Consider the following 23,815-nt stretch of genomic DNA (forward strand, 5'->3'; position numbering starts at 1 on the left):
ATAATCTAGAAGAGGATCTAACTAGTATGAAGGCTGACTGAAATTTTGCTGAAATATGTAGAGAATAAACGAATAGATCAAAGAAGTAATAATACAAGTTACAATGATTGGCAGTTTGTTTACTGAAGGTGCTAATGACTAGTTAAAGTAGAAAAATAAAACTCATATTTTTTACATAAATTTCATCTTGAATTCTCTTTGTAATAGTTCCATATCATAATGCCATGCTCAGAATAATTCCATATAGGCCAAGTTGTGTAATTTAGCATAAATAAAAGTGCTTCCACACGTTTTCAACCTTTGCAGTAATTTGGGGAAGAAGTTATATTAACCCAGAATCAACCCCTCATATGAAACTTTATGTCTAAATCTCACACAACTAGCAATTGATATTTCCTGGTCCTTCTGTAGTCTCAAGTCTTTCAAGCCTCAAGACCAAAGGTGAGCTCATTAGAGGTTGTATTAGTAACATATCACTACTGGATGCCAGTTTCCAGTGTCTACTTCTAAGAGTGTGATCTGTGTGCACTGACAAATTGGTTCCTCATACGGCAAATTCAGCTCCGTGTTTAATTATAAAAGTCACATCCTTTCACAGTAGAGCTCAGAAGGGCTCAGAGGATACATATTGAGAAACTGAGGTCAACATTTATAAGATAATGAGAGTCCTCCTGAGACTTATAGTCCCTTTGGTTTCCTGCACATCTGTAACAACATTTATGAGTCCGTTGTCAGCCTGGAAAAAATATTTAATTATTTTCCTTAACAAAGCAATTTGCAGTCCCTCTTGAATGTGCTTCCAAAGGTCACAGAGGATGGTATTAAAAATAACCTGCACAGGAAAAGGATTCCTCTTGTGTAGTCTTGAACCTATAGGATAAATGCCTTGTTGAGTGTAAACTAGGTGCCCACTAGGCATGTGGTGCCTGTCTGCTTCAAAATTTAAGCCAAATTATACACTTGAAGCAAACAGAAGCAGTAGATTATCTTCAAAATTGTTGTGTTTATTTCATTCTGAATAAATTTGGCAGTGTTGAATATATAACATAAAATATAACAAATATACTTAAAACTAGAAGTGAATTTTGAAATCGTTCTTCAAGAAATTGAGCACTCAAGGTTTCACTAAGATTTGTAATTGAATAGTGAGACTCTTCAAACTTCCTTATTAAGTCACAGAATCACATAATGGTCGAGGTTGGAAGGGACCTCTAGAGATCGTCTGGTCCAACCCCCCTGCTCCAGCAGGGACACCCAGAGCACGTGGCACAGGGTGGCATCCAGGCAGGTTTGGAAGATCTCCAGAGAAGGAGACTCCACAACCTCTCTGGGCAGCCTTAAAGCTCACTTAAACTTAGCTCTCTTACTTTGCCTTAACTAAAGGTTTAAACAGAGGGAGAAAATTTTCTTCTGCAGAGGTTTCCATAAAGGACAACCTTTTTCTAGACTGGATGGACCTTCCCTTGGGCTAGCTAGGATTTGGGCCAAGAGGCGCTGTCTGTAGAGCAGTGCCCTGCACATGTGAGTTCAAACTCAGTACAGCTTTGCATATCATGCCCAGATTCTAACTGAGTGACCTAGTGCTATTAGAGAGACAAAGATCAAGCACTCAGATTTTAATACAGCAAGATACTTTGAATGAGTGGAGAGAAAGTGATTTTAGATATTTTTGGAATCCCTTGTAGCTTAATCTGGTCTTATAAACAGATTTGTTTTTGTCTGCCTTCATCCAGTGAGCCAGTTTGGAAGCAGGCTGGTGAGCAGTAGACAACTTAGTTTTGAGAAAATGTGACTTATGAACGGAATCATTGCACTTGCTTTATACAAGTTGTTAAAAATAAACATGTGTGTTTTGTTCCTTACTTACAAAATAAACATTAACTATTCCATGTAATAACTTATTTTTCTTTTTATTTTTTTCTTCTTCAGTGTTCTTTGAAAGTGTGAAATCAGAACTCAGGAATGGATCCTCAGAATACTCTGATATTTCTGATTCAGAAGAATCTGAGCCTGATTGCACTACACAGGTATGGCTAGAAAAAGTCACAAAAAATAATGAAGTGGAAATCAAGTATAATTTTACTAACATATTTCAAATTCATATGGTCAAAATCTGTGTTAAAAGAACAATAGCAAAATACTTAATTTGAGAGTAACTTGTAAAAGATTTATCAGAAATTCACACTTCATTTGTTTTAGTGTTGAGAAAACTGGTGAGATATGCCCTATTGAGACTCGTGTTATGATCTTGTTTGTCATTAAGATATGGTTGACAGAGGATGAAGCCTGCTCTGGAGCATGCAAAGGCTGAAAAACTTAGGTCCTAGTTGCTTTCTTTACTTTTTCCATAAGCAAATTCTATTGATGAAATTAGATTTATTTCCCTTTAGAACAGGGTGAAATGGAAAAAATCCTATAGGCCTTTAATTTTTTTAATAAACTTAAGTATTTATTAAACCATTTTGAGGTGTTTGATTCTACCTGAGTCACTTTGAGTGTCCCTCCATTTGAGGATCTAGACCATAATGCTTTCTTTACAAGTGTACAAAATATGAATGTACGTGCACATGTGCACACACACAAAAGCATAGATAATTTACACACATACTTTAATACAAGTTTTACTAACTAAAAATGTTTCTGTATATATGCAAATATTAGTTTCTTCTTGCTAAATTATGCTCTGACCTACTAATTTCCATTTTACTTGGGTAGTAGTTAGATGCAAATAAAGTGATTACCTTAAAAATCGTGTTGTGTCTGCTAGAAAGCTAATACCTTGGTCTTGCTTTTGATTTGAGCCTATTATAAGATTATTGATATTTACAATAAGTCTTTAAATTGTCACTTTTGCTGTGGGGATCAAGATATATACTTAATATCGTTCTGTAGCTAGATGTTGGAATAAGTGTGAATAATAACTCCCTTGATGTGGCTTCTTCTGATTTCCTAAACTGAGTTGTCAGCAACTCTGGCTTAGCAGTTTCTTGTTGTTTGTTCGCTTTTAGGAAATATCATCAATAGTTATTTGGCAAAATTGTTTTTGTTCTTTATAGGAGCACATAGCCAGTATTAGGATGTTCAGTGAAATGTTTTGTATAAATGCCACTGATTCTCTTAGGTCCCTATATTATACTTTGTAGTTTCTAATAGCATCTAGTAACATCTAATAGAATCTTTTTTTTTCATTTTCTCTAAGGATATATCCAGAATGAAGTATTTCAGTAACTTCCCTAAATGCTTTTTTATTTTTGTATCTCACTAAAGAAGTTCTTAAAGAGAGAAAACAAATAAGGCAAAGAGAAAAAAATAAAACTAGATAAGAGGTTTTATAGTAATATTCAGTTGTATTTGCAATTTAACTTCTCATTTGTGCAACTTTTCACATGTCAAAGATTAACGAGCTGTATTTACAAATGAAAGTCTTGTATGTAACTTTTCTCTGTGGTCTGACACACTGACGTACATTCTAGCTGTATTTTGATGATGGGAATGGTGGCGGCAGTCTTTCAGGGCTGTGACTCTTCCATGTTCTCATCTTCCACTTCTAATGTTTTTAGTGAATATCATGTTGAGTTTAGACCTTGAAAAAGTCTTTCTTCCATACTAGTAAATAGAAGATTATTCTGATTTACTGAGATGAACATATCTATCTTGTTCACGTGATGGCACATTGAGTCAGATATGTTTGTTCCACCTTTTGTGAGAGACGCTTCTCATACAAGCTGTAATCTCAGGGGGAGCTGAGAAGCTCTTCCATTCCTGAAATGAGGGCTTTGTTGCTCTAAGTGAGGCTCAGATGCTGTGTCTCTGCTCCTGCTCTGTTTTTGACTTATTTGGGAGCTTCTGTCACTCATAACTTCAATCAGTAGCATCTGTCTTATCTTGCATTTGTAAAAGCAAGAACCAGAAGCCGTCACCTGAGGGTAGGATACATAGAATGGCTCTCAATTCTGGGCTGCTGCTTGAAACCCTGCTCCATATTTTTTCTCCAATTTGAGCACAGAAGATAAACATAGTTCGTTCTCCATTAAGGAGGATACTCTTGTAGGGGGATAGTTTGATAGGTGGTTTAAAATGCGCAGTGTTTTCTGTAATAAGATAGATTTTCAAACTGCTGTCTATATTGTTGATGCCTGTACTCATCTAAATCAGTGTCACAAAATTTGGATATACAGTTTTTTCATTCCTATATTCAGATAAATTGCATTTTAAATAATAGATATATATGAAAGTTAAACTTAGGAGTTTTAGAATTACTCCTTTTGCATGAATTAAAGTAGCAGCCCCATTTTAGGCGGCCTGATGACCATTCTATATACTGTTTGCTCTTGTTCCAGCAGAAGGATTCCTCCACAGAGGAGTCAGAAAGCTCAGGTGATGAAGAGAAACAGGAAGTAACATCAAATTTCAGAGAGGAATTCAAGGTTACAAGAGACCTTTGTCAAACTACCCAGAAGCCATCTAGAAATGAAACTCCCAGTAAAAAGTAAGCATGTTAAGCATGTAAGGGGAGATTTGTTTATTAATTAATGTTAGACTTTTCCTCACAGACGTATGTGTAGTTTTGCTTTACATAAGTGTGAAAATACTTCCTTGGGAGAAATTTTGGATTCTGTCTTGAACTGTTTAACGATCCTCTGTTTTTTAGGGAATGTCCTACCTCGACAAGTACAGAAGAAGAAGCTATTCAGGGCATGCTTTCTATGGCAGGATTGCACTATACCACATGTTTACCAGGTCACACACAAAGCACAGACTGCACAGATAAAAGATTCTCTCTTCAGGAACACAGAAACTACCCCAGAAGTAAGCATAAAGACAGACAGCCATCTCAGAGCCACAAAACAGTAGAATGTGGTAGGTACCTGTATTAATTACAGTGCTGTTCTCTGTTATTAGGCTAACTATTCAGAATAAGTACTGAAAATTAAGTTTTTAAATTTGCAGTTAAGTTTTGAGGTGAATAAAAATTTTTTTTTTTTTAAATCAGTCTTTTTGCCTTAAAAATAACCTCTGAAAATTGGGATAAATTTAGCTTGAGAGATCATCAAGTATCAGCATTTAAACATTTTGTGGCATCTTTGCAAGAGTTTCAAAGTTAGGGCTAAGTGCAACCATCTTCAAGAAAAGGTTCATACACTTTGCACAGTTGCAGCTTTTACTGCATGTGTGTTTCTTAGAAGTGTGTTACATAGGAACCTGCTTGAAGGTTCTCGTCCTTCCTGTGTCTTTGAAAGGCACACTTGTGAAAGGCACATTTTCTGCAACTCCACTTTGAGTGCAGTCCAGTAAATTGAAGCTTCTGTTGGAAGAACATGTTGGTAGGTCTCTAGGTAGGTGCTGTGGTGCTGTCACTGGGGCAGCAAACAGAGAGCCCTAGTCTTGAAGAGGAGAGTTCAGGGTGTTTTGTTTGTTTGTTTTCTGCTTTTTGTCAGGACTTTTTGATGTCTCCAGAAAAGAGATTCTGTTAAATACATTTGGAAATGACAGAGAATGACAAAAGAACGTGGCCACTAATTTCCTCAAAGGAATGAAAATCATTTAGGAATTTAGGAACAAAGAGAAAAAGCGTCACTGTGTTAGAAAATTCTTTTTATGAGAATAGAATGGAAGACAATGATGTCTTTGTTGATGTGGAATAAAATAGATCCTCACCAGCAGATAGAGTGTTCGCAGTAATTCAAACAAATAATAGTATGTTGATTTCCTGTGCATGTAGATAACAGGAAAGCCTAATGTGACTTCCGAAACTATGTTCAGAAAACCAAAGCTATAGGTCTTTAGAAAACAAACCCCAAGACCAACAACAAAAAAAGCACTCAGATGCATAGTACCTTTGAATTTTTATAACTTTCTGAAAAAAAGTAATAACTGTGTTGCTGTGTGAAACTTCATGGGTGAAAAAGATGAAGCTTGGTACTTCATAGCTCAGCAGTATTTTGCAAGACCTTTCAGTCATTAACAAATTTGAAATCAGTTGATGTCCTGGGAGATCTTTGAGTTTTACCAGTTAACTATATTGCATATTTGTTCTCAGTGCAGACACTTTTATGATAAGCCTGTCAGGATAGAGTCTGTTCCGTTTTTTTGCACCTGAATAGCAGCACATCAGCATTTAGAAAGAAAACTGTCAATAGTAACTGTAAATTAAAGACAGTCTCCATGTTTACACAAACTCCTAATGATACAAATACATGTTAGAAAACTGAAAAAGCTAGCAAGGAAGTAAGTTCTCTTCCATATTATTTATTTCAAATTCAAATGGTCTTGTTCAGCTGATCTTTTTTTGGATATATCTATCTTCAGTTATTTGTACTTATATCGTGATTTTTTTTTCTAGTGTAGTCTGTAAAACCAAATGGAGTTGAAGGAATATTTTTTCTGATTTTTTTTTTCTTAATTTTAAACTTACTCAAATATGTAATTAACTGATATGTTAGTCGTTGTTGATTTAAAAAGTTAAGCTTGTTGAACTTCTTTTTAGGTAGGTCTGTGAGGGAAGAGGAAAGAGACCTGGGGACTTCAGCATGGGCTAGACAGCTGAATGAAGCTTCCAGGATTACCCCTCAGGTAAAGCAATATTTTAAACATTGTAAATACAATTTTTATAGAAGAAAGTTCATGAAGTTGTAAGTACAGAAAGTAAACAGAGTGGGAAGGTCTTTCCAGACTAGTACATAGATGCATACAAGCCAGAACCTCATTTTACATATATACAGACATATCTGATAGTAGGTAATACTGGTGCTGGTAACTGAAAACTATATTTCTGTGACGCTTCTGTCTTTCATTTTCTTTTCTGCTCCTCCCAAATTTTCTTATGCATTAGTGCCTAGAATGGAGATGCTCAAGACAATATCTTGGAAAAAAAAATGGAAATAGTGTATTTGCATTCAGTCTTAACTGGGAAAGCGCTGTATTGTTCCTTCATTATTATTCTCAAGCAGAGCATCAGGAGGAGCAGAACTAAAGATACCTACCTAGGAAAATTACACTGTCAAACTTGTATAGCTTTTCAATAGCCTAACAGTAGGAATATTTTTGCTTTCTGAAGCATGGGTGGAATCCAGCAAAGAGTATATAAATAAAGGTTATGCATCTTACTGTATAAACTTTCTGATATGTTCTGATGAAGATGTGAGTGGTAGAAGTTTTAGGAATGATTCAAATTGCAAAATACCAGTGCTGTTCAACTGTATTTTAATTGCATACTTTTTATAGATTTTTTTCTCCAGGAACACTGATCTGCCTGATATTCTTTACAGTTTGTAATTCTCAACTTAGAATCTGTTATCAGCTGAATATTGAAAACAAATTGCCTGCTTTAAGTAGTCAATGATTGTGATAAAGCTGTTACAGAAGATGAGAAATCATGAGCAGTTGCATTTGTTTTGATCATTGCAAATTAATTATGCATACTAGTATACTCAATGTCTATACTTTCTGATTTTAATGTATTTTATTATCTTTAAGTACTTATGGAAAAAGTGCTTATGGGAAAGAAATACTGTTATTAGACTGTGCTTTTTTTACATATAGTAGTGTACTTAGAAAAAATACAGTGAGCTTTTATACAGAAGCAAATAACTTTCACATTTTTTTTTCCTTCCCCTCATGATTATTCCAGGATGCAAGTAAAACGCAAAAATATGTCAAGAGAGAGGGTGCATCAGAAGCCAGTCACAAGGTTCAGGAAAACAGGAACGTAGTCCACAACAACGGCTTGAGTTTTCAGCACGGCAAGTATACCCGAGACTCCAGCCTGATTCAAGGAGAGTGCCGGCTGAGTGACAGCAGTCTCAGTCCTGACAGGCCATATGGTGAAACGTCCTTGTCCGTACCGCTGCATCCCACCAAGAGGCCAGCATCAAATCCACCCCCTATCAGCAACCAGGCGACAAAAGGTAATGGTGCCAGTTCTGCTGTCCCCTTGCCACCAAAGGAGGGAGCGGGGAAGACCAAGTACAGGAGCCTGTAAACATCAGAAATGGCTTTTAGATGCAGAAACTGCAGGGAGGACAGACTTGGAACTTGAGGAAAATGCACAATGGGCTTCCTGAAGACACTTAAATTTGGTGTGGGTTGTGTACGGGGTGGAATGAAAGAGCTAACTGAATGCAAGCCCAAGAGAAACCTTCATAGGTACTATTGCATTTCTGCATATATATGTTATGCATTGTAAAAGGGATCAAAACAGAACCACAACTATACTCTAAAATACCAATCTAAAACAGATATTTTCCTCTTAAGCTCAGGTTTAAAAACCGTGACACTTCAAAACTGGTCTGAACATGTGCCTGGTTTTGTACTCATATAACTTACAGAATAATTTACTAGAGTGAAATCCAGAGAGCTTAGTTCAGGTTCTTCCTTACTGCACTTCCTGGCCTTCCTCAGATTAGAAATGGTTGGAAATAATATGATCGCTTTATCTAGGATAATGATGACCAGATTTTAGGAAAAAAAAATTGCTGCTTCTGTTAGAATTCCTATGGTTGTTTGCTCTAAAACTGACGAACAAAGAGCATTTTCTGCAAATGACTGAGGTGAAAATTGTGTGCTTCAGCTTGACCAGGCTGGGCCTCATCTTTGTCTCTCTCATGACAAAATGCTGTTCTGAGCTACTTGATTTCATTTTTTTTAGGCAAACGTCCAAAGAAAGGAATGGCAACGGCTAAACAGCGCCTTGGGAAGATCCTGAAGCTGAACCGGAACGGCCACGCACGCTTCTTTGTTTAATGTAGCTGCTACTTCTACTACTGCTGTCTTTCCTACACAGACCAGTATTGAGGTCAACAGAGCCTGGAGCTGCTGTTAACCCTCTGCTTGAAGCAGACTTGCATGTACCATATAAAACACTGCCTGATGAACAAAAAAAAAAAACCCAATGCTGCATTTTCACTGTGCCACACCTGCTCAGCAATAACCATATGGGAATGGGGAAATCTTCAGAGAGACGCGGACTGAGAAATAGTCTCTCATCAGGGCTTGAATATCATTTGTTGCTGGTAGTGTCTGACCTAGTAAGGGGAAGATGATGAAGGTGGTTTATCAATAATTTATTTCTGATAGATTTTTGACAACTTTTAAATTCATTTTTAAAAAGCTATTTATTTGGAAGACTTTTTGTGGGGGTTATTAATTTAGATTTAAGAATGTGAAAGTTTTTAATTGTTTTGATAATGTATGTTTGGTGCAGTGGAGAGCCACATTAATGGTGATTAGTCTGGACTCCTAAATTTGATATTCAGGTTATAGTCTTAAATAGGGGTGAGATGCATTATTAATTATTTTTAAATTAAGGCATATGGAATCTTATTTTTTTTCCTGCTCTTTATAAGCTATTGGCTGGGCTTTTGTTGACTTGTAAGGTGCATATTCTCTGCCAGCTTGATTATTTTTGACCTGTCCTCTTTTATACAGATTTATTTATTTGATGGACTAGATGAGACTCTCCTAAAGACAGAAGAACCTTCTTATGGCAGTCCAGTAGCTAACTTGTTTTAAACTGCACCCCTTTCCTTCAAATTGGAATTTATGCTTTTACTCCTGGTGTGACGTTTGATCTAGCTGTGATGGTTTTCTCCTGTAAAAAAGGCTCCCTGAACTTGTATTTATGCAGATTATTTAAATGTTGATACAAAGGAGGGAATCTTCATGTATCTTATTGGAGGAACGGGGAGATGAGTTAAGATGCATATTTCTTCAGAACAATTATTCTGAAATAACATCTTGAGATAGACATTATACTCTTAAGATTTGGCATATTGTTTAATATAGCATGGAATGAGCATTAAAATATTACTCTTGTACTTTAAATACATTTTAGCGAGGAGTCAGGAAGGCAGGAGAACGTGTGTTGCTTTCAAAGGTGGACGAGACGTGACAGCCGGTTAAAAGTCTTAAATGGTGCATATATAAGCATTAAGTAGCTTACTGGTATCAGAATGATCATTTGTGTCAAGCTTCACACAGAGCTGATAGCAAATGCCAATTCTGAATTATTGTAAATAACTTTGATTTTAAAAATGTATTTTTCTGTAATATAAAATTAAATATTTAAATTTGGGGAAACGGGAATGATGTTGGAAGGGGAATACTTTTACTTGATTCTGGAAAAAAGGGGCATTTTGCAGGGTCCAGCCAAAGTGAAAACATTTAATATGCTAATGATAAATTTTGATTTTTTTTTTAATTATTATTATTTTTAAATGCTTGCAAAGAGTAAAATACTGAGACTTGGCTATCTGTTTCATTGAATTGAACTGAATTTGCATACCGGCCTTTCCTTCCTCCATATTCTGTACTGGAGTTGTCCCTTTTTATTTAAAAACAAATTCAGTTTGGCTTTCCAGAATATTTGTGCAAAGTTATATTTATCTAGACTACATGGTGAATGCCTTTGGAAATGGAAAAAGTTCTAATGATGTCAGGTGTTTTTCATTATTGCAGGGACAAAACTCTTTAGCACCATGCTTTCTTGTTTCTAAATTAAGATCAAAATATAAGGTAATTGCAAATAAGTCAGTTAGCTTTCATGGCTTAACTTTCTCCAGAGCTTGAAAATGGTATCTTATGAGTATTCCTTGTAGCCCTGCTTTTACACTATGTTGACTTGACTTTACAGGTGTGTGGATTTTTTTTTCTTTTTTCTTTTTCTGTTTTCTAATTATGATTTTACAAAACTAGGGCCTCTCTCTTCCATGATTAGCAGTGGAGGTGAGATTACTAAATAGCAGAAGATAAACTGAAAGTTTAAGTTGCTGAAGGTGAACTTAACTACTTGTTTTTTCTCAGGTGTTATATTTTTTTCAGTTGGAAGTAGTCAAGAGAGAATACTTAGACTATCTTCTCATATATGTCAATATAATTTAAAATATCTGTATAAATGTTCTCTTTGTTTAAGCTTGAGCAAATCAGTTTGTGCCTGCCAAGCTTTAAAAACCATTTTAGCTTTAGCATATAGAACCAAATTACTTGTTGTTGACTATTTAATTTTTACATGTAGAAAATTCCTGGTAGGGGCAGCAAGCAAAATCACAGGGAGATGAAGAATGAACTCTCCTTAAAGGCAGTTTTTTGGTATGAACTCTCCTTAAAGGCAGATTTTTGGTGACACTAATCTGAAATAGAAGTATATGCCAGAATAGAATTTGGAGTAAGGAATTTTGAAATATGAATTATATAATCTTACTGTCTACATGACATATAAGAGGTCTTTCTCCTGGTGATCTTTGTTATTAATCTGTATCTTACTGTTGGGAACACAGGCTTGGCTGGACCCATGTATAGTATTTTGTCTTGTTTTCATTCTTTCTCTATTCTTCTTTCTCCCTTTTATATCAAAGTGGCTCTCCACTGTTGTGAGTTTATGTAATAGTCTCTTCATAGGCTGTCAAGAGGCAGAGGTCCATTGCAATTTTCTTCAGATACCCATGCTTCCTCTGGAAGTCTACTTTTAAAACTTCATTGTGTCACTTAAAAAAAAAAAAAGAAAGAAAAAAGAAAAGGCTATTTAAGAGAATTTTCCATGATATATTTTTTTTTTTTAAAAAAAAGAAAGAAAATGAAAATAGGGAAAAAAAAAAGTCTCCTGGTAGCTCATGAAGAGGATGTGGTGACCTCACTTGTTTTGTGTATTTGTATGTAGGAATATTTTTATTGTGTTCTAGATGAAAATACTACTGCACCAATCTTTTGTAGATGAACTGAACGTTGTGTTGTAGTAGTGGAGAGAAAAAGCTCTATTTTTGGTTTGTTGATGTCACACTCTAGAGATGGAGAAGGGCTATGAGGGAGGGAGTGGGGAATACTGAATGGACAACCCAGAGAATTAAGCCTGCTATGGTAACTCAGTTTCAAGGAGAATATTTTCAAAAAAAAAAAAAAAAGTCTAAGAACTTGGATTTGATATAAAATGTTAGCTCTTTTTTTGTTGACAGACAGACAGAACAGGAGGAAATGAAGTAGTCGAAAGTTCTCAAGTTCCTGCAGTTAAAAAACAAAAACAAAGAGCAAACAAAAAAACCCACATGCAAATGAAAAGACCACCTAGAAACTATATCAAAGATTCTTCCAGCAACTTTCCCTTTTTTCCCTCCTACCATACTTGCTAATAAACCCTGGCTACAGGGTAGCCTTTAACGACCTCTGAGGTAGCTTACCTATGCAACCTATACTACTCTACATGAATCCATTCTTAAAACCAATTTTGAAAGGGTTAGATGTTGAGTTACAGTTGTTACTTTCTGATCACATAGAAGTTTGGGGGGATTGTTTTTTTTTTCTTCTTTTTTGGGGGATAGCTGATATTGTGTTACCTTTAATAGAGATAAGAGAGCACAGTGTCATGATCCCATTTTAGAGAGCTTCAGCTTTCCCTAGGCTTTGCTGTGTGGCATAAGCTCTTCCTCATTCACGAGGCCATGAAGCTGTAAGTGTTGCAACTTTTTGCATAATTTCAGAGTCGGCGCTGAAATGCATCCTGCTGACCCCCGTTTTATAGTTGTGGAGACTAAGCAGAGCTGAAGCTAGAATGAAGTGGTACCCTCAACTAGTGCCCTCCTTGGGCTCCACGTGCCCATGTCTCTCTTTATTCCCCCCAGCCCAAATCCAGTGTCTTTTTCGGAGTTCATTCACATAATACTTCCAGACCATTAAATGCTGTTTGTGGCTCCTGGGACTGAGTTGAGCCCAGAGCTACTCTGTTTCACAGAAGAAATATAAACGGAACCAAGGGCCTTACTGTTTGTGGTTAAACAAGATTAAAAGCTGCAACATCCATTTTTCAAAAAAAAAAAAAAAAGCAAGAAAAAGAAAAAAGAAAAAACCCAAATAACCATTTTTTTTGAAAGCAAATGAGTGATAAATCTTGCAGTAGGTGGGAAATATAAGTAGCACTGATAAGGAAATGCATGTTCTTCACATACTGCATTTCTTTTTGGAAAAAAGACTTTTTTCTACTTTAATATAAATTAAGCCATAAGAGTTTCATGTTGTGGGAAGGAAATGAAAGGGATCACTTTAAGAGATTATATTGCTATGTATTGTCACTTCTGCTGGGAAATGTCTATTGTTGCCAATTCCTTGGCCTATCTTTCTTTAAAAAAAAAAAAAAGAAAAAACAGTTGAAAAAAGGCGATAGTTCTTGGCTATATTTACTAGTTTTGTAGTAATGTTTTGCTGGCCTGTTTGTCTTTTCCTCTCCTTTTTCTACTCTCATAGTCTAATTTCTATCTTCCTTTCTAATGTCTCTGAAAATACTAGCTTGTCTGCTCAGTAGGGGTCGGTGTTTGTGTGTCTTCCTTTTTAAAGAAACGCACTACTGTGTTAAGTATTTGGCTGGGAAATGGGATGCTGCAGCTTTAAGAGCATTTTTTTTTTCAATTCATAACAGTATTTCCCATCCTCTTTTGCCTGCAGGCAGGGAAAGTGTATGTACAGTATTTATTTTGTTTCAATTTTACTTTAAATTTGTAAGTTTCTATAAGTAGTTCACATTGATTATTCTAGGGGAGGACAAGTGGCTTTGTTTAAATTTGTATTTGATATTCATAGATTCCACTTTCTGTACTTTAAATACTGAAATTAAAAAAATTGTATTGCTTATGTTTTGATTTTTAGCACTCTAAAGTGTTTAATTTCTTCAGACTTTTCATTTGCTTCAGTGTAAATACAGAAGATTGTATAGAATGTCTTGAGGAGAAAAATGCTTTTCTAGTTCTGATTTCTGTGCCCGTTATTCATCGCTTTTTTAAGACTACTGGAGACATGTGAGAAGGAATGTTCTCATTTTCTTTTTATTTTCCGAGTGCAAATTTCATTTCAATCTAAGTATATTATATGGCAACTAAATGCGTTTTGTGAAGATGTGTATATTCTTTTTGAATCCTAAAATATAAGGGGAGATGGGAATGCTCTATGGTTTGTCCTATTAGAGATCTAGAGAAACAGTGTAAATTGTAAGCAGGGTGTCAGATGTTATTTTCATGTTCTTCTTGCTTGTTCTTAATTTGTGTTCAGATTTGCCCCATGCTTCTGACGACTGACTCATTTCTCAATTCTTTTTGAAGTAGTGTGCCGTTCCAGGTAGAGGACATTTCTCTTGCACCCTTTTGCTCATTTTTATCTTGCTCGCTTTTGTCTTGGGTGGTTTCGCTGCTGATTTATCCAACAGCATTTCAGTGTCTGTTTTTCAGCCTTCAGTGCTGCCTGTTTTCACTCCGTATGACAGTTCCTGGCTGGGGGCTGTGCTCGGGGGAGATGGAGGCATTGCTGTGTTGCGCTCACACTCAGTGTAATGTGTTTTCTTCTCTGGCAAAGAGTGTGCTGTGATACTGAGCTTCAGTGCTACATACGGACCGATGTGTAGGTCCCAGTGGTGGCCCTGTTATGAGAGCTTTGGATAAATGATGCAGCAATGGGATTGGAAGAACCAGATGGCAAAAGATGTTTCGTTTGAGCATCCTAAGCAGCATCTCCTTCTTGAGCTGCTTGAGTTTGCAAAGAACTTTCTACCAGCTCCAATGTTTAGGAGATCTGCTCACAGCCAAGGTCTCCGTTGTGCTTGGTGTTTACAGACACAGTACAAGAGAGCTGTCCTAGTCAAACTGTGTGCTGCTCCCGTGCAAGATTGAAATAGCTCTTAAAAATAACAACAAGCTAACGAGTTCTGCAGCCTAAAGTGTAAAACACGGTAGTCTTCTAAATTTGGGAGTAGAAACTTCTGTACTCTTTCAAAACAAATTTAGGTGGAGTGGAGTAAAAAAATCACGAGGAAAAAATCGTTAATTTAAGTATAGAGGATAAAGATTAAATATTTAAGTGAACATAAATGCTCTTGGATGTGCCTTTTACAGTTTCTGAATTCATGTGTTAAAATCAGTTGTAAATTTGTCAAGATTAGCTAAAGATGTGCCAAAGATATGAAGGAGCGGTTAGTCTTATCAGCACAATCACATATTATAAAAAACGCATTCATCACTGTAATTGGTCAAAGACAAGGCTGTCACCTAGGCATTTTCATCAGACAGATTGACTTGATCTCAGTGGAATTCAAATAAAAACCTGTATAAAAACCTATTTAACCATATTTATTGTATGTCCTTTAGCCTTTACCAGTTACACTTCAAAGCCTTTCCCTATGACCACTGTTTGTTCGGTAGGATAGTACACTGGAAAATCTGTGAAAGATTCGAAAGTTCTGCTTTAAGTGTTACTGGATAGCTTTTTGCACCAGAATCAGTATTTCTGTATTTTCTTTAACACCGATGTTTCTCATTTTTTTCTGCTTTTCTATTTGGGGTGGATTGTTCTTTCCCAATGGGCAGACAGATTTTAAGGATTCCAGGGCTACCAAATATGGCAAAATAGCTGAATTTCTATAGTCAGGGAATGGTCCGTTGGGGAATCCATTGCCAAGCAGAAGATTGTAGTATTGGGGTTTTTTCCATTGCCTTTTTAATTTTATATCAGCAGCTTTCACTGGATTTGAGGTAGACTCTTCAGTAGAGTGCATGCAACCTTGACTACGTGTGCATCTAGTAGAAGTCAACTCTGTCTGAAGGTTTTACCATCTCCTGTTCAAATTGTGAAGTTAATGTGTTGGCTAATTATTTTACACATTCAATCTTTTTTGTTGTTTTTTTTTGTTTGTTTTGTTTTGTTTAGATGTAACTTTGGATTGCTCATGGAAACCTGGCTAGTAGGATGAATATGGGAAAGTGAATCTTGCTCAGTACTGGTTTCTGTAGGAACTTTTTGTTTCTTTATATAGAAGTATTTCTCCTGGGAGCCCTTGAATGTATACTTTTACCACTGGTAAGTTCAAGCGAGGACTGAAATGATACCATTGCTCACTTCGATGTGACCAGGTCACATCATTTGTTTTTACAGCAGTCAACAACTAAAATGTTCACCTGCAGTAGAACTGGCTGATAAGACAAGGAATAAAATCTTCTGTTGCCAGAGCTCAGAAAGTAAACTGGCCCTGAATCTGCTGCAAGGTGGAATATTGTCTAAACTAAGCCACTTTAATTTAGTCTTTAGAATAAGTGCTGAAGCTTAAACTGTGTCTGGCTTAATAGATCTATTTATCTGTATTATTCCTACAGTATTTACTTTGGTCTTGGAAAAAATATTCTTCTTTGGAACATACAAGTCAACTAAAATACCATATACAAAGAGACTGCTTGTTTGTGATACTTTGCCTGGAAGTTTACTCTAAAAAGATATTAAGTTTTACTACTGCAATGAATGCACGGAAAGTTTCCCCCCAGTGTGAGAGAATGTAGGTTTATCTGTGAGAAACATTTGCTGTACACTCTGGTTAAGTCAGGAAGATGCAGGTCAGCTTTTTAAGCAAAACCAAAACCAACAAAACTTTTGTACCTTCTATTCTAGTATTCTAAGGTAAGATCTCTGCTATGTAAGCGTGCTTTAACTGGATTATTTTTTCATGCTAGCACTCATGTGGAAAACACACTAAATCATGTGCTTCGTTTGTAAGCTGTTGATTATTAGTTACTGACAAGATCGTCATGTTTTCTTTTAAAAAGGATTCCTAAACAGATCAGTTATAGTTCTGGCCTCATCAGGCTTTTGCTGTGCCTGACCAGCAGTAGTCATTTAAAATCATGTAGAAGTGTTGGCCAGAGCCCTTTCCATGTGGCTCATACGCTTTTCCTTGAGAGGTACCCACTCCAGTGTTCTCACAGGGCTCTACCTCCTGAGGAAGGAGAGCATGTTTACTATATAAATGAGTGACCTGAAGGAGAACTAGCTGGCTCAGATGAGGTAGTGTTGCAAGGAGTCTCTGCTTCTGGGCCTGTTCATGTTCAGCCCAGGTCCTTGGCAGGGGAGTCTGTTAGCTGCGCTGTGGGCTGCTGTGAAATGAGTTGATCTTGCTCCAAAGACTAGGGGACAGATGTGCCTGTCATAAAACTAAGTGCCACAAGTGAGGCTAAATTGTCATAGTTTTAGGAAGGAGACCAAGCATTAAATGGGACGTGACATCTGAATGATTTCTTTCTCCCCAGGCTTTTCCAGCAGCTCAGAGAAGGGGCATTAGTGAGATGCTTTGGGAAAAAAACAAGAACATTGTTTAATGTACCTCTTCCAGGGCTAAATAAAATCATTTTAGGCATTCGCCCTGTTAATCCTTTCTCAGGGCTAAGTGAATTTCCCTGAAAAAGAGAATTCAATTTATAAAGAAAGCAGAAAGAAAAGATTTGGTGTTTTGTGTCCCATAGCTACCCTGATATGAGTGAGGTTTATAGGAGAAATGACATATATTAGACCACCTGATATACTTGGAGAGTGGGAAATAAATGTAATTTTCAGCATGCATGATTCTGGTACAAGTCATTTCCTTCTCTCACAAACCTTACCTTGCTCATGTCTTCCATATGCAGCACTGCTATTATAGGAACTATCAACTATTTTCAGTAATGTCATAGCTGCTGTTAATTTCCTTTTTTTGAAAAGTACATTTTAAATAGCACTTACCATACTGTTTCTTAGGGGAAAAATATAGACTATAAGACTCAATGCCTAATATCTCTTAATGTGTAGGAAGAGACATGGAATAAGGTGAAATATGCAGAGATTAATGCATTTATTAAATGAAAAAAAAAACTGCTTTAAAGAGAGAACCATTGATAAAATTAGAGAACTGAGGAGGTCAGCAATGTTTTAGCAAATCACAAACTCTATCTCTGTGTATTTTTTGCAGTAGTGCAATTGTCTTCATTTATGGCTGGTTCAATATCAATTAAGTATGTGTATATTTTTCACCTTCTATCCCATGTCTTTCAGTTTCCAAGGATTTTAAACAGCATATAGAACCTCAGTTACCAAATTCCCACTGTATTACCATTTTTACCCCAACTATGATGAAAAGAGTCCTTTTATTTTTTTATCACATTTAATTGACAGGAAAATAGTGCTGTTGGTAGTCTTAAAAAATTACTATGTTTAAATTCTTTTCCACTTCTTTGGGACATTCAGAGTTCTCTAAAGTATGTTTATATGCACTGATGCTAACTCATGCTGCATATTTTACAGGTCATGGCTTGAAGAAAAACCTGAATATTGTTCTGCAGCAGGCATGTAATTCACTGAAAAGGACTCTAAAAGATGGGTAGCAATATAAATTGCAATCTTGGATCTGTTAAATATTCTGTGGAGACTGAATTAGTTGAAGCGTTAGTCATTAGTTGAAGCATTAAAGCACGGATTATGATATAGCTCAAAGATCTTGCAGATACTATGTGACTGCTCAGAACAAATTGTACATAGTGGTAGAAAATGGCAAGGAAACTCTACACGTTGTAATTTTCCTTAAATTAGCACTAAGGATACTATATTTTTGTCACGAGAGACATTAAACAGAAGTACATTATTACATAGGTTTTCACTTCCATGGAGTCATACTGAACAGGTTTAATACCTGAAGCCATTAGTCAGACTACGGAGCGATAGAAATGGCTGCAAGTAATCGGGCCATAACAGAGTGGATTTATAGGCAGAAGCAATAAGGATTTAGGATTTTTTAGAGAATACTTTGTTTAGATTTGCATGCTCTGGCTGAAAGTGGACGACCCAGCATACAGTTGTGTAATGAGATCTAAAGGTATGCCTCAGTGGGTGTAGTGATACCTCTTCAGCAATGTAGCTTGTTCTTCTAAGGTCCTTCAGGAGGTGCCACAGTTGGCTTTGTTTTTGGATTCCCAGTTAGACCTGGGGTGATTCAGAGCTCCCTGGTTCTGTCCTGGGAAATGCCTGCCAGTCACATATAGGATGGGAAGGGAGGCAGTGTGATCCTCCGCTCTACCCAGGAGCTGTTCTCTCGGAGGCAGGAATTCCTTCAGCTGGATTGTGCTGCTGGATCCTAATGCTCTGTTTTGCTAATGGGACTGAGGGCCTCTGGGATGTTCTGAGGAGGAAGGAAGTGGGAAGGGTCAGAGCAAATGGCCAGACTGAAGAGCAAAGTTGCTTTTAAGGAGACTGAAGCAATCTGCAAACATCACTGGGGCGTCTGGCAAAGTAATAGGACTTTTCCTGTTTCGACTGTCTGGCTTGTCTGCCTCTGTGGGGCTGTTCTTTTTGCCTGTTTCCTCTGGTATTGAAACCCTCATGGGCCATGGGTGAAGAGTGTGGATGTCTTGCGATCCCTGAAAGATGCCCAGCTCTGCTTTTCTCTGTGTCTGGAGAGTGGCTAGACCAAGATCTGAACAGAGGTAAAAGTTTTCCTAGAGGAAGGCTGGACTTCATGCTTCAGAAAACTGAAGCCGTGCAGGAGAAAAGGATCTGGGGGTGTTGGTTGACAGGCAGCTGAACATGAGCTAGCAGTGTGTCCAGGTGACCAAGAAGGCCAACGGCCTCCTGGCTTGTATCAGGAACACTGTAGCCAGCAGGATCAGGGAAGTGGTCGTCCCTGTGTACTCGGCATTGGTGAGGCCGCACCTCAAATGCTGTATCCCGTTTTGGGCGCCTCACTACAAGACGGACATGGTGGCACTGGTGTGTGTCTGAAGAAGGACAACGAAGCTGGTGAAGGGGCCAGAGTGGTCGAGGGAGCTGGGGTGGATTAGTCTGGAGAAGAGGAGGCTCTGGGGAGACATTATCACTCTACAGCTACCCGAAAGGAGGCTTTAGTGAGGCAGGCTTGATCTCTTCTCCAGAATTATGACCGAAAATAGGATAAGAGGAAATGGCCTCAGGTTGAGCCAGGGGAGGTTCAGGCTAGATATTTGGAAAAAATTCTCCATGGAAAGAGTGGTGAAGCACTGGAACAGGCTGCCCAGTGAAGTGGTGGATTCACCGTCTCTGGCAGTGTTGTACAAAGGTATAGATGAAACTGAGTGGAATGTGATTTGTCCAACGTGCTGGTCGTTGAGCACTGTAGTAGCATAGCTTGCAAGGCCAGGTTACTGCTGGATTGCCAGTGTTTGAACCGCTACTCTGATGACTAGAGGAGACTGAACAGATATATAAAAGGTATGAAATGAAGGCTTGGGCAGATGAGTAGTTATGCTTTCCCATATTGCAGCATTTACTATACACACACAGTGGTCCTTCTCACTGATGTTGTTTGTGTGTAAGCTAGGACATCCCTGGTCTGCCGTATCTACATTTCTCAAAGTCTCCAAATCTTTGAGGGCATTTTTTATGCTACTGTTCCTAGCTAGATTTCTCATCTTCTGAAATGCATTGATATCTTCAAGGCTTTTTAATTAACAATGTAGCGTGAGCTTCTGTTTCTATGAAAAGCTGGTAAAATTGAACAGACCATAGAGATCTTTAATTGATATCTTCAAGGTCATCACTGATAGTTGAGAAATGTAAAAGGCATTAAATGTAATAGTAAAATTTAGAAGAGCCTTTTCTCCCTTGCAGGCATTATGGCAAGGACTTACAGAAGATCACTTTCAAAACTGGAACTTGCATCCCCTAGTAAAGTATCTTACAGTTATGCAGAAAAAGAAAAGATAGATGTGTTTGTGTATGTTTATAACTTATCTAACCTGTTTTTTGTTTGTTTGTTTGTTTTTTCTGTCTCTCAGAAGAATGGGGGATTATTCTCTGAGGCAAACACTGTCTATGCAAGAACAGCCTAACACAGAGTCAAGCTGTGCCTCCATTCTCTCATACAATCCACTTTTTTTTTTTTTTTCCTGTGTGTGATGATGTGATGACCTGATTACGTATTAGCAGCAAAGGAAAGAAGGAAAGGGGTGCTGAGGATATTGAAAAAAACCTATCCTCTAAAAGATCATAGACCAGCTATTGAGTGATTTGTTGCCAAGTCATTGGATTGATTTCCTGGACCGAATGTTTCTAAAATTAGCCTTTTCATTGCAAGTTGTATGTTTAGTAGTTGGATGAAAGATGTTTTGGCTATGTACAGAGTGTGTGCTTCATTAATAACAGCTTCTAGTCCAACTGTAAGCTAGTGCCTTATGCGCTGTTCTGAAGAAGGTGATTTTATGTCAATTCAGCTTTTGATAGCAAGGCTCTAAGAAGAGGCAGATTTGTCACTAGGCTTTTGTTTCTGTTGACTGGATAGAAAAGTATGTATTAAACACACCTTTAAACGCACCAAAAGTGTTTGAATTAAAATTAAAACAGATTGAACAGATTACATGATACTCTAGATTTCCATATACTAAAGGCCAGTCAGAAGAGAATGGAGACCATTGCTAGTGGTTGGCTAAAAAATATGCTTTTTGTCAGTTTGTATTATGTTCTTTTCTAACTTTTGCTTCATTTACTTGTTATGGCTTGTCTTTTATATTATTTAAGTTTTTCGAACACAGCTATCAGATACTAGATGCTTGTGCAGAGCATAACAAACTTGACCTGCTTAAAACTTTCAACCTGGATTAGTTATGCTTTAACCTTTCTGGGTATTTTTATCCAGACTATTTGGTAGAATAGAATTTGCCATTCTCCGTCTCTTAAAAATGGTGGGGAAAAATCTCCTTCTTCTTCCCCTTTTCCTGCCCTCCAGACTTAGTATGGAGAAGACTGTTTTTGCAGAGGTGAAATAGTTGGGAAGGATGTGTTTCTTTGGCTGTAGGTCATTAAGAAGAGTGGAGTCTGCTGTTCTTCCCTTGAAGCTTCAGACAAAAATTCTTTGTTGTGTTAGGAAGCAATAGACGGACAAGGGAAAAAGTTATCTGTCCTGCAAGAATACGCAAGTGAAATGCTATGTTTTAAGTGAAGTTCCTGACTTGGTGGAAAATTCATGTGAGGAAAAAAGATGTACTTTTTCTTTTTGAGACACATCTGCAAGTATCAAGGAATGAAAGCTTTTACTTCAATTGCAGAGTATATATGGCTTTTTTTTTTATTTGGGGAGGAATTTTACATTTGTTTCTTTGAATATAGAAGAAAAGAGGGGAAATAAGTTGTCCAAGTTGTATTTTTTTATTATTAAACCCTCAACCAGCAAAGTTAATACAATATTAATCACCACCAGGAGGAGCTCATGATACAGCATGCAGTGTTAACTTCCTGCCTTAGAAGTTGTAGGAAATTCAAGAAAGAAAGAAGGAACTTCAAGTCAAAGCAGGGTAAAGGCAGTCATCCCCTTCGAGCTTTAAGTGATGGCATTTGACATACGAATGTGGGAAATAAAGCTACATCTGCAAAAGGCAAATCCACCCAAAATGGAGAGCAGATAGGACAATTTGCTGTGGTCTCCATGTTCTGGCAGGTTAGGGCGGGTGGTGATTCATCACGATCTGAAGAGCCTTGTTTATACAGGGGGTCGCAGTCTCAGACTTCACTTAGGAAGTCTCTGTTCTCCCCCTCCCGGTACCAAGAAGCCCCGAGGGGAACCCAGGGCAGCTGGCAAGCAGAAGCGGCGAGTGTTCAGGTGATGCCCTGCTTTTAAAGTTTTGTTAAAGCTTTTACAGGTTGATCGGCAGCTCCTCTGACTGTGAATGCTTTCAGCTATCCAACAGTTTCAGAAAAAACTAACTGTAAGTTAAAGACTAGTGGTTTTTTGCTGTGGAGGAAAGACGTTACACGAAGGACAGGTCTTTACCTTGCAGCTGCAAAGTTTCCCCTGTTCAGGACAGAGTCACTGAAATACCCAGGAAATTATTTTGAAAACTTTTTACGAAACTCCAGGATGAATGGGAACCCACTGCCAGGCACATTTGTTCTTCTCTGCATCTATTTTTGTATTCGTTGAAAAATCTAGTGTTTAGCATTGCCTCAAGACTAAGTATTGCCTCTTGCCTCAGCATTCCCATTTTGCTGAGGCAAGAGACTGAAGTCTGTACCCCAGTGACTGTGGGCACCTTTCTTCCTGCTAAAATTAATTAATGCTAAACAGACAGAGTCCTTTTATCATGGCCACGTTCTTATCAGACCATCTCCTTTTTATATTCCTTCCTTCCCCACCCATTGTAGAAGCAGACATCCTGCTCAAGGCATCAGAATCCACAATCTGCTGCTGCTTCTATGGAGCCCCTGGCTCTTTGCCAGCAGCCCCTTGAGATGGTCCCAGATGTGACTGCTTTTTCTGTGCTACCCTGAAAATATCCGGTAAACACAAAGGGCTGCACTCACCACAGTTACCGCTTCGGAGGCCAGCACTTCCTCTGCTGTCAGGACTGTGCAGTGGGAAACGTTAGTCATGATGTACCCCAGAGTAACCACAACTCAAATGGCAGGGTTGCAATCAAAGGAATATTCCTGTAATAGAATAAAGCCCATCGTTTTTGTACCTCTCAGCTGTTCTCTGAGCTTACCTCCAGTTCCCATGAACCCAGGAAGATGTGGATGGGATGCCTTTGTCGCAGGGATTTTCCACTGGAAAATGCACTTACATTCTGTGTGAAAAGAGATTAGCTTTTGATACTTCTTTTCGTGAGGGAAAAAATGTTAAAGCAGTTTTATTTATATTTCACAACAACTTAGACTTACGGAATTGGCTCTTTTTCTCTGTAAAAATAAAACCCAAATGATTTGACCGACTTAAACCATTACACTTCTGGAAGGAGATTGGGAAAGAGGGGAGGAAAGCAGGGATATGAGCTCATAACACTTTTTGTGTTTTGAGTAGTTGTCGTTGTCATTTCAGTAAGGAAATTTGATTCAGATATTTTCAGTAGTCTTATCTATCAGAAACAAAACATTGTAGTCCTGGCTGCTAATGAAACTAGTTGAAGAAGCCCATGAAGAATCACAGAGATCAAGGTACAGCAAATAAACCCCATTGCTGACTTTCCTTGTGTTGTCTTGTTGTAACCCTTCCTTTTTTTTCACCTCCCCTTGTTACTTACATCTACTTTGCAGC

At 37.6% G+C, this 23,815-nt stretch overlaps 1 protein-coding gene and 1 long non-coding RNA gene across 3 annotated transcripts in view; both read left to right on the plus strand.

Moving 5' to 3' along the window:
• KDM7A (lysine demethylase 7A) overlaps nucleotides 1-10,001 on the plus strand; it is a 54,988-nt gene extending 44,987 nt beyond the window's left edge. Inside the window, exons 15-20 of one of the 2 annotated variants that reach the window (XM_088521615.1) lie at nucleotides 1,930-2,027; nucleotides 4,341-4,489; nucleotides 4,652-4,860; nucleotides 6,488-6,573; nucleotides 7,631-7,907; nucleotides 8,648-10,001. In XM_088521615.1, the coding sequence (XP_088377741.1) occupies nucleotides 1,930-2,027; nucleotides 4,341-4,489; nucleotides 4,652-4,860; nucleotides 6,488-6,573; nucleotides 7,631-7,907; nucleotides 8,648-8,742 (914 nt within the window). In that variant the 3' untranslated portion in view covers nucleotides 8,743-10,001. The remainder of the gene's footprint in view (nucleotides 1-1,929; nucleotides 2,028-4,340; nucleotides 4,490-4,651; nucleotides 4,861-6,487; nucleotides 6,574-7,630; nucleotides 7,908-8,647) is intronic. The other variant, XM_088521617.1, reaches the window with a different exon arrangement.
• Nucleotides 10,002-10,522: 521 nt separating this feature from the next.
• Nucleotides 10,523-11,391, plus strand: LOC148595278 (uncharacterized). Its single transcript, XR_015913196.1, has 2 exons — nucleotides 10,523-11,074; nucleotides 11,105-11,391. It is a non-coding gene; the product is annotated as an uncharacterized LOC148595278 (long non-coding RNA).
• The last annotated feature ends 12,424 nt before the right edge of the window (nucleotides 11,392-23,815 follow it).

The sequence above is a fragment of the Tinamus guttatus genome, unplaced genomic scaffold, assembly GCF_059628265.1.
Source record: "Tinamus guttatus ecotype Peru unplaced genomic scaffold, ASM5962826v1 Tinamus_guttatus_pri_ptg000125l, whole genome shotgun sequence".
NCBI lineage: Eukaryota > Metazoa > Chordata > Aves > Tinamiformes > Tinamidae > Tinamus > Tinamus guttatus.